Source organism: Echinops telfairi, unplaced genomic scaffold (assembly GCF_000313985.2).
Source record: "Echinops telfairi isolate 266 unplaced genomic scaffold, ASM31398v2 ScPeMD7_7410;HRSCAF=8448, whole genome shotgun sequence".
Lineage (NCBI taxonomy): Eukaryota > Metazoa > Chordata > Mammalia > Afrosoricida > Tenrecidae > Echinops > Echinops telfairi.
The window spans coordinates 11,384,747-11,394,614 of record NW_022111310.1 but is presented as its reverse complement, the minus strand read 5'-3'; the positions used below and the strand labels follow the sequence as shown (position 1 = coordinate 11,394,614).

Here is a 9,868-nt window from a genome sequence, read left to right as displayed (position 1 = left end):
CCCCGCGCACTTGAAGTGTGCGTGTGGTCCCCGCGCGCACCAGGTCGTCAAAGGTCCCAAGGTGGCTGGGTCTCCAGACGCTGCCTGGGTTCCAGGGAACAGGGCGCGTAGGCGGTGCTGTGGCGAGGGTGCACCAACCGAGCCACAGTGTCCCAATTCCGGGGGTGGCGGGAGCGTCCCCGAGATCGGGCGAGGGAGGGGCTGGCGAACCGCCGCGCGCGCTCGCTCGTGCTCCCTCCGGGACAGACACAACACAGCACCCTCACCGGGCGCACCCACCTCTCCTTCGATCCCAGCAAGGGCCACGATCGCAGCGCTGCCACCGGAGGGCCGGGCGCCGCCTGCCCATTCTCCTGGCTTGGGCGGCGTGGGCCGGGCCGGCCAAGAAGCCGAATGGTGCCGGGCACCCGCCACTGAAGGTCTCTCTATCCCTCTGACCCCGCAGCGCTGGCAAGAGGAGCTCTCGCACATGAAGCGACTTCCCCCGGTGCTCTCCGGCCGCCCCTACGACCTGGCGGCGGCGACCGTGGCCGCAGACCTGGAGAGTGGTGGAGCCGGCTCGGCCTGCAGTGGCAGCAACGCAGCACTCCTACCTCGGAGGGAGACGGAGGAGTTCAACGATCTCCTGGACCTGGACTTTATTCTCTCCAACTCTCTGTCTCATCAGGAGTCTGTGGCCGCCGCCGCCGCCGTATCCTCGTCGGCTTCAGCCTCGGCCTCCTCTTCCTCCTCCCCGTCGAGCAGCGGGCCGGCCAGCGCGCCTGCCACCTGCAGCTTCAGCTACCCGCTCCGGCCCGGGGGAGAGCCGGGCGTGGCGCCGGGCGGCGCGGGCGGCGGCCTGCTCTATGGCCGGGAGTCTGCGCCCCCTCCCACGGCGCCCTTCAACCTGGCGGACATCAACGACGTGAGCCCTTCGGGCGGCTTCGTGGCCGAGCTCCTCCGGCCGGAATTGGACCCCGTGTACATTCCGCCGCAGCAGCAGCCGCCGCCGCCAGGGGGCGGGCTGCTGGGCAAGTTCGTGCTCAAGTCGTCGCTGAGCGCGCCCGGCAGCGAGTACGGCAGCCCGTCGGTCATCAGTGTTAAAGGCAGCCCGGACGGCAGCCACCCGGCGGTGGCGCCCTACAGCGGCGGACCTCCGCGAATGTGCCCCAAGATCAAGCAGGAGGTGGTCTCCTCTTGTACCGTCAGCCGGCCCCTGGAGGCCCACCTGGGCGCCGGACCCTCGCTCAGTAACGGCCACCGGCCGCCCACCCACGACTTCCCCCTGGGGCGGCAGCTCCCCAGCAGGACTCCGCCGACCCTGAGTGCCGAGGAACTGCTGAGCAGCAGGGACTGTCACCCAGCCCTGCCGCTCCCCCCTGGCTTCCACCCCCACCCCGGGCCCAACTACCCACCCTTCCTGCCAGACCAGCTGCAGACGCAGGTCCCACCGCTCCATTACCAAGGTCAGTCCCGGGGACTGGTGGCGCGGGCTGGGGAGCGCCGCCGCGTGCGCCCGCCCTGCGGGGCACCCAGGGTGATGCTGACCCCACCCTCTTCACCCCTAGAGCTCATGCCACCAGGTTCCTGCCTGCCGGAGGAGCCCAAGCCAAAGAGAGGGAGAAGGTCGTGGCCCCGGAAAAGAACGGCCACCCACACTTGTGATTACGCTGGCTGCGGCAAAACCTACACGAAGAGTTCTCATCTCAAGGCACACCTGCGAACCCACACAGGTAGGTGTGCAGATGTTGCGGCGGGGAGGGGGAGGAGGAAGGTTGGTGTGGAGCCCCACAGGCTGCGGGCCGCCCCGGGCCTCCCTTGAGACAGTGGGGTGCACTCTTATCGCCTTCATCTCCTGAGATCACAGGCCGGGACAGCAAGCCGGCGCCTCCATGTTTGCCCAGGAGCCTTTTGCCTGGCGGATGGTATCAGTGCTTGAATGTGCAGTTTTGGCAAGCCTTTGAGAAGGCAGGGAGATGCCGGCTCTGTGCGGGGCCTCTTCCTTGAGTAAAGCGTCGGCCGTATCATCAAGATTACTCTGCAGCGTACAATCGGGGTGACTTTATTTTGGAAAATCGCTGTTTTCCCCCCTCGTTTTCTAGACTGTTTTTGTTGACAATATCTAACCCAGCGCCACTCCCCTCCCTAGTTTCAATAGTCACTGTGAGGTCTTTTTAAGAATTTAATCTTTGTGATAATTGAGGAAATTCTGGCTTAAGATTGCCATTGTGCGGCGTCTCCAGGGTACTGAGAGGTGGTACATCTGCCATTTAGGCCTCTAGTTTCGACTCCGGTAAAGAGTTACAGCCTGAGACAACACCCCCCCACCCCCCGAAACCCCACCCCGCACTTCTACCCTGTCTTGTAGGGTCATTATGGGTCAGACTTGTTAGTGTGATTTGGGGTTTTCATTATAATATCAGCTGTTGGTACCAGGGAAGAGTGAAAAACGGCCCCCTGTTGCTGTTGAGACTGGATTGTTGGTGGGGTCAAGAGGAGCTATGAATCAAAAGCTCTGGGTCTAAGCCAGCAGCTGTTCCTTGGAAGAAAGACGTGGCAGCCTGCTTCCATAAAGATTAAAGCTCTGGGTGCTCTGGGGCACTTCTATAAGTTGCTATAAGTCAGTCGAAACTGGCTCCATGGAGATAGGGTTTGGCGGGTTTAGTAGTGGGACCAGGTAGATACTGTTACTTCCGTTTGAGCGGGGAGAGACACTACTAGTCATTTCCAAATTTGTTTCCGTCAATATGTCTTGGCTCCAAAGAATGAAAATATTGGGCCACGTAGAAGTGAATATTGGTTTGGCTGGTATTTGTATCTTCATTGCTTAGCTCTGGAATGCACCCTTAAAAAAATGACTGCATATGGGGTATATCCTATTTTGGTAATCTGAAAATTAAATGTGACCCTTCAACTGCCCAAAGACATTCTTAGATTCTTGTAGCATGGAGTGTGGGGAGTTGGTTTCCTATATTGGCCTTTTGGTTTTTAAAGGATTAGTTCTTTGTTACCAGTGACTTCATTGGCGCTTTTTTAAATTCCTTCAACCCCCTTTTGATAGGTGAGAAACCTTACCACTGTGACTGGGATGGCTGTGGGTGGAAATTTGCCCGCTCAGATGAACTGACCCGGCACTACCGCAAACACACCGGGCACCGCCCCTTCCAGTGCCAGAAGTGCGACCGGGCCTTTTCCAGGTCGGACCACCTCGCCTTACACATGAAGAGGCACTTTTAAATCCCCAGCAGTGGCTGTGACCCACACTGCCAGAAGAGAATTCAGTATTTTTACCTGTCACTGTCTTCCCAGTGAGGGAGAGGAACCCGGCTGGAAAGCACTACAATCATGGTCAAGTTCCCAGCAGATCAGCTTGTGACTGGATAATCAGCAAGCACGGAGGAAAGGAAACCGAAAGACAAAAAAGATCAAACAACAAATCTGGGGTCTGTGGCTGGATCTTCTATCATTCCAAACAAAATCCAACTTGAACATTCCTGGACTTACAAAAACGCCAAGCAGGGGGGGGCGGGCGGCGGGGTGACTGGAAGTTGTGGCTGTCAGGGTATAAATTAGATCCGAGAATTGGGAGCGGGAATGGAAAAACATCTCCTTGAATATAAGCATAAAGATCACCTTGTATTCTCTTTGCCTTCTAAAAGCCATTACTCTATGAGAAGAAAAAAGGAAGAAATTCAGGTACAGAACATGTGTTTTAATAGCCTAAATGATGGTGCTTAGTGAGTCTTGGTTCTAAAGGTACCAAATGAGGAAGCCAAAGTTCTCAAACTGCTGCATACTGCGACAAGGAAAATCTATTGTTGTCTTCCGATCTACATGTATGACCTAAGTCAGGTAAATACACCTGGTTTACTTCTTTTAACATTTTTTTTTATGCAGACAGTCTTGTTGTATGCACTGTGGTTTCAGATGTGCAATAATTTGTACAATGGTTTATTCCCAAGTATGCCTTAAGCAGAACAAATGTGTTTTCTATATAGCTCCTTGCCTTAATAAATATGTAATATAAATTTAAGCAAACTTCTATTTTGTATATTTGTAAACTACAAAGTAAAAAAAAATGAACATTTTGTGGAGTTTGTATTTTGCATACTCGAGGTGAGAATTAAGTTTTAAATAAACCTATAATATTTTATCTGAACTATGATTTTGCTTTGCTTGTTTTCCCTGGAGAAGCACGTAACCGAATTTTCACTTTTAAACATTAAGGGATGGGGAAAAACACACCTTAAAAGACTTGGAGGAGAACAGGTGGTGTGTTACAACAGTGCCCAGATGAGGACTGGGAATCGCAGAGTTCCCTAAAACTTACCTGGTTCCCGGTTCTCCAAATGTACTCGTCACTGGTATTTTTAAAAGTACATGAAAACAGCTTCTTTACCTGACAGGCTATTCTGGGTCAAGGCAGCTTCACCATTCGCCCAGATTAGTATCAATGTACTCATAAAGCAAGCACACGTATTGCAGCTTTGCGTTTTTTAAAAGGTTTAATAGCTTGTGCTTCATGAAAGTGCAATGGAAACATTTAAATCTCATCTCTTTCTATGGCTTGCCCTTTATTAAAATGAAATTAAAATCTTGTCCCTGCAGAGGCCTGGTTTTTTGGGGCTCACCAACCATGTAAAGAACCTTCCCACCGCAGCAGCCCAGCCCTAAGAACGTAGTTCCACAGTGCCCTCCTGAGGACCGAAGGGTTCACTGTGCTTTGCATGTTACTGAGCCGCAGTACAGATGTCAGAACCCAACTTAGCAGTCCATCTGGTTGAAGACAGCAATTAAAAAAAAAAAAGGATTTAAGTGGCTTTGAGGGGTTTCTTTTTCAAGTTTGTAGCCTATTCTTGAACTTATTAAAGCTTAAATTTGCCCTGAGACTTTTGGGGACAGTGTATTTGACTCTCAAATGTTTTCAGGTGAGTGCCCAGAAGTTTACAGTTCATCGTGGAGAAAGCAGTTGTGACACTTGTCACCCACCCATACTGTTTGTGATGGTGATGTGGGTGACTAATAATTTGACAGCAAGGGGACAGAAGCTGACTGGTGTTTTCTTTAAAGTGCTTGCAAACTGTCTTGTCACAACTGTCCCGAGGTCTGTTTGTACTGTTGGATATATTTTATAAATGGGATTAAAATAGAGAAATTCAGGCGGCTCATGGTAGATCAACACAAAAGTATTTTCCTTGGCTTATGAGAGTCCAGCATGACTGGAAAAAAATGGCATGTGTCTTTGCTTAAAAGAAAACAGGTGCATCAATGGGATGGAATTTTATGTGGCCAAGAACATATTCAAAGCATATTTAATGGCATGGAAAAATGCTCATGGTATGTTAAGTGGAAAAAGCAGGATGTAGGACTATAAACAGTGCAATTGCAATTGTGGACATTTCAGTGTGCGTGTGTCCACCGAAGGGAGCGGCAAACAATAGGAAACCAAGAGTCAAGATTAGAAGGGAGCACCGAAATACTAATCCTAGTTGTCTTGGTTTCAATGTTCCTTATTGTTTGCAACTTACAAACTAGGTATTTAAAATGAAGAGCACCTTCCTGCCGTCTTTTTAAGCATATAGGTGAAAAAACTTAGTATTTTTTAAAGAACCAATAAAGCCATTTAAATTTTTAATTTTTTCTTGTTTTGTTGTTTGCAGTACGATCTAATTGGTTCCTCTGGCCATCTACCTCCATGACAGAGCTTTCTGACACTCAGTAGGGATACAAAAAGGGGTTATCCACGAGTGGTTATCATCTTCATATTATTATCTCAAGTTGGAGAAACATTCACCAAATTAGTGACAGATTTTTTACTCTATTTTTTTTCCTGATGTCAGAGGGAAATACCACTGAGCGTTCACTTTTCCTACCTGGAAAGAGAGAACGCTCCCATATCTATGTGAAATGAAAAAGGCTTTCCAAACCTGGAAGAGGACAAAACACTACTCAACATGCACGTAGCTAAGCTACTCACCCCTCAGTCCGAGCGCCCTGGTGGACTGTCATTACGGAGTTACAAAGCCATTTATACTGTATAGTAAAGAGTACCTAATAATTGAGATGCCTGCTTATTACATTTTCCTTGTGACATTTGATTTTACATACCCTACATTTTAACTTAATGTGTGTGCGCACGCACATGCACAAAGGATTAACAGCAGTGTTCACTATACATCAATATAGACTGCTGGTCTACCCTCTTTCCCCACAAAATATTCTTTCTAACCCCAAACACTTGACTCTTACAATCTTGTTTTGGTTTGTAAAACATGAAACAGGCACCTGTGTTGATTCCAGTAGGACCCCTGGGGTGGGAAGGTAGGGGGGCAGACAAAAACAATTTTGTTCCTTTCAAAAAAGGATCCGGATTTTTACCAACACAACATGTTATTTCGTATGTGGGGATTAACAATTTTTACAGTTAAGGTCTGATGCTTTGGAAGCAAGTGCACAAGGGCATTAGTGAGAGAGGAGCAGTGGTACCTGGTGTGCCCTGATGCATAGCAGCATCTAAATTTAGCAGCCTATGCCAGCCACCTGTCATGTTCTGGCTCCTGAAGCGCCATTCAGCACAACACCAGACAAATGGATTTGTAGGCTGGACATTCTCTCCCTCCTTTTCCCTCATAGGCACATACACAACACAATCCTACACCAAGCATTTATTTTATGGGTTCATCGTTTCAATTACTAAGCATTTCACTCCGTAAGTATTTTAGTTCTTTGTATTTTCTTTGCACCTTCTGCAGACTATTATCAAATGACAGGCTTTTTATGTAGTGCTAGATTGGCGCTACATCTGCTCCTAAAGATAGTTTATGAAACAACCGTTGCTCACACATTCAATACTTCACATAAAACTATCAAGATGTCTCCACATAACAAATTCTGTGGATTGCCTCACGGGTTATGCTCTACAGAAAACCCCAAAGGAACCACGGTTACAATTAGAATGCCTTATGAAGACCAACTAAAGCTATTTTTTTTCATGAAGTGAAACTGAAATGCAAGTTGGCAATGAACACGCTGAGGAAGGCTTTCCTTAAACATAAAAGGGAATTGGGAGGAAACGCCTTTCTATCCCCTGAGAACGTGATAAGGTCTTAACTCCGATGAAGCACCATGTAGTTCAGTGCCATGCGTGGTCACAGTCCAGCACAGGAGAGCAGTGGCCCAAGCTTTAGTGTCAACGCGCAGTCTGTAAGGCTGGTACCACCTCCAGTGAACCGAGCTGAGGTAGGGGAAGAAGCACTGGGGTAGGAACATCAGTCAGACGGATTGTCCCAAACCATACACATCTGGAGTCTAGCCCTTTGTCTTCGACAGTGCCCTTGATAAAATAACCCTTCTACAAACTGCTTCAGTCTTCTCGACACCCTAGATGAGTCAGCACACTGCCACCCGGACCGCCCAAATAGCCTCCACTTGTTCTTAAAGGAAAAGGAGGAAACAAACAGAAACCCAGTTTAATCACAACAAAAAGTCAATTCACACGGAGAAGATCTCTCTGACGTCTGCTCGGGGAAGAGGCGCCCAGCAGAACAGGTTTTCTGTTGATGTACCGCAATCGTCGTAAATGATGCCCCAGTGTGTGTTGTTCGTTTGTCATCCTTTTCATGTCCACCTTCCAAGTTAGCACCGAAACAGAGCACAGGAAGAGAGAAGCAACTCATGGGATAGGTAGATATGTGATAGATGATGATGACAGATAAATGACAGATGATAGCTAGATAGATATAGATAGGTAGATAGATAGATGATAGATAGGTAGGTAGATAGATAGATGATAGATAGATAGATAGATAGATAGATAGATAGATAGATAGATAGATAGATAGATGGTAGAGAGGGAGAGAGAGAGCCAGCCCCTTGTGCAGTTTGGACAATGATCTAATTAAATCAATTAGTGCAAAGAGTCAAACCTCTTTGGCCAGCGTGTCCAAAGGCAGGAGTTTAGTGGCAGTAGAACACTGATCTCCCCTAAAATATTCCGATCTAACTCGCACCAACACATCGGCACTGGCAAAGTGAATACTCCCGGGTACCATCGCTCCATACCCACTTACAAGCTAAAATAAATAAATGCCTTTCCAGAAAAATGGAAAGACCCTTGGAGACAAAGCCCTGGAGATACAGGAAGGTGCAAAAACCAAGAGAGTAAGGGCCTGTCAGTAGACCCAGAGTGCAGGGACAGGCAGAAGGGGCTTTCTCAGTGGGGGGACAAACAAGCAAACAAGCGTGTTCTCACTGAGGCTGATCTCTTTCACGGGTGTAAATAGCCCCTTCTTTCTGTACAGTTCTGGGGTTTCAGAAGCATTTACACCCTCGACTGCTCCTCACCACGAGGTGGGGAGTGGATTTCTTCCTCTTGCCCCCATTTTACAGATGAGGACATTGAGGCTCCCTCAACAGGTCGGTGCGTTGTTTTGTTTCTCATGCTTGTTGACATCCTCAAGGCACTTTGCTTCTAATGCTCTGTCTTCTGTTGGTTGGGCCACTGAGGCCACAGGCAAAATGGATACACCCCAAGACTGAAGGATTTGCTAACACCCAGCTTCTTCCAGTAAACCTGTTGAGGAGTCAAGATACTCAGACTTTCTGTCGCCCAGGCAGTGTGTTAGCTCCTTCATCAAGGTCTGCTGGGGGCGGAGGCCCGAGTCTCCTGCAGGTGTTTCTAGAGCCTGTCACCGGGCCATGAATCTCATCTACACTCTTGGATCTGACGCAGAAGCACAGGCTCTCCTTCTCAGCCTCACTTCTGTCCTTACTTTTCCGGCACTGGGCTCTCTCCTCATGCCCCTCCCCAACGCATGCACTGCCTACTGTCCCCACTGCCTCGTGTACAACTTAGTCAGTCCTCCAATTGTGGATTCCAGACTTTGTCCAGTGTGGTCACCACATCAAACGCCTCTTGGTCCTCACCCTCACCACCATCATCCTCCGTTGTAGTCTACCTCAGCACGCCCTGTGCATGAGCCTGCTTCCGAGCCTTTGCTTGCAAATTCTAAGCACTACTGCTTCTGGGAAGGGCTGCCTCTAGTCCCTTGCAAGGGTCTGCCTAGTCTTCTGTGTTTAGTTCTTAAAAGGTCTCCCCTGGATCTCTCCTTAAACTCTCTACATATTATAATGTTTCATGGATCTAGCCCCCCACTTCACCCACCTTCCCCAAGCCAGAGCTTTTGCAAGACACTGAGAGAGCTTGTTTCTTCCAGAATGCCCCTTGTGCCTGGATTTCAGTGACTAAAATTAACCGTTCATTGACCGATGGGGGGGGAAGTGACATCTCAGAGGACACATCCTTGTCAAGAGATTCTCTGGAATGATCCTAGGAAGTGTTGGTCTTTTTTCAGTTAGGGGGCTTGGTGTGTGATGAGAGAGGCCGGTGCATGTCCAGTGACCCACAGGAAGCAGTTAGGGAACCCCCTAAACTATGACCCCTCAAGTGCATGTCCTCCATGGGAGAGGGAGATATTTTATTCTTTTCCCTGGGTGACCCACTGTGCTCCCCTGCGAAGGCAAGGAGATATGTGTAGTATGAATACATAGCAAAGAAGCCAAAACCACCAACCAACCCCCTGAAAGGTAAAGGTGTAAAGAGGGCCCTTTCCATTGGTGGCAGTTAGATTTTGTGCCAACTTGGATTTTTGTAGGAGTGGAGTTCAAGCTGTCGATCAGGTCACAGCCTGATGATGCCTTCTTGGAGGTGTGGCGTTTGTATAAGAGAGACACTAGCACCCCTTTCCCTCTCTCTTTTTTTTTTCCCTTCCCTCTCTTTTGCTCACTTGCCTTCCTGCCTGCTGGGACTCTGTCTGCAGCCAGGGCTGGCCCCATATGGGCTACTAGCCCTAGGAGCCACCCTGGGAGCTGGTGGCTTCCTCCCATTTTT

General features: G+C 49.1%; 1 protein-coding gene across 1 annotated transcript in view; it reads left to right on the top strand.

Moving 5' to 3' along the window:
* The window catches only part of KLF4 (Kruppel like factor 4), a 5,602-nt gene extending 1,395 nt beyond the window's left edge, over positions 1-4,207 (top strand). The window contains exons 2-4 of the mRNA XM_004710960.3: positions 297-1,445; positions 1,548-1,712; positions 3,041-4,207. Of these exons, the coding sequence (XP_004711017.2) occupies positions 297-1,445; positions 1,548-1,712; positions 3,041-3,216 (1,490 nt within the window). The 3' untranslated portion in view covers positions 3,217-4,207. The remainder of the gene's footprint in view (positions 1-296; positions 1,446-1,547; positions 1,713-3,040) is intronic.
* Positions 4,208-9,868: the final 5,661 nt, after the last annotated feature.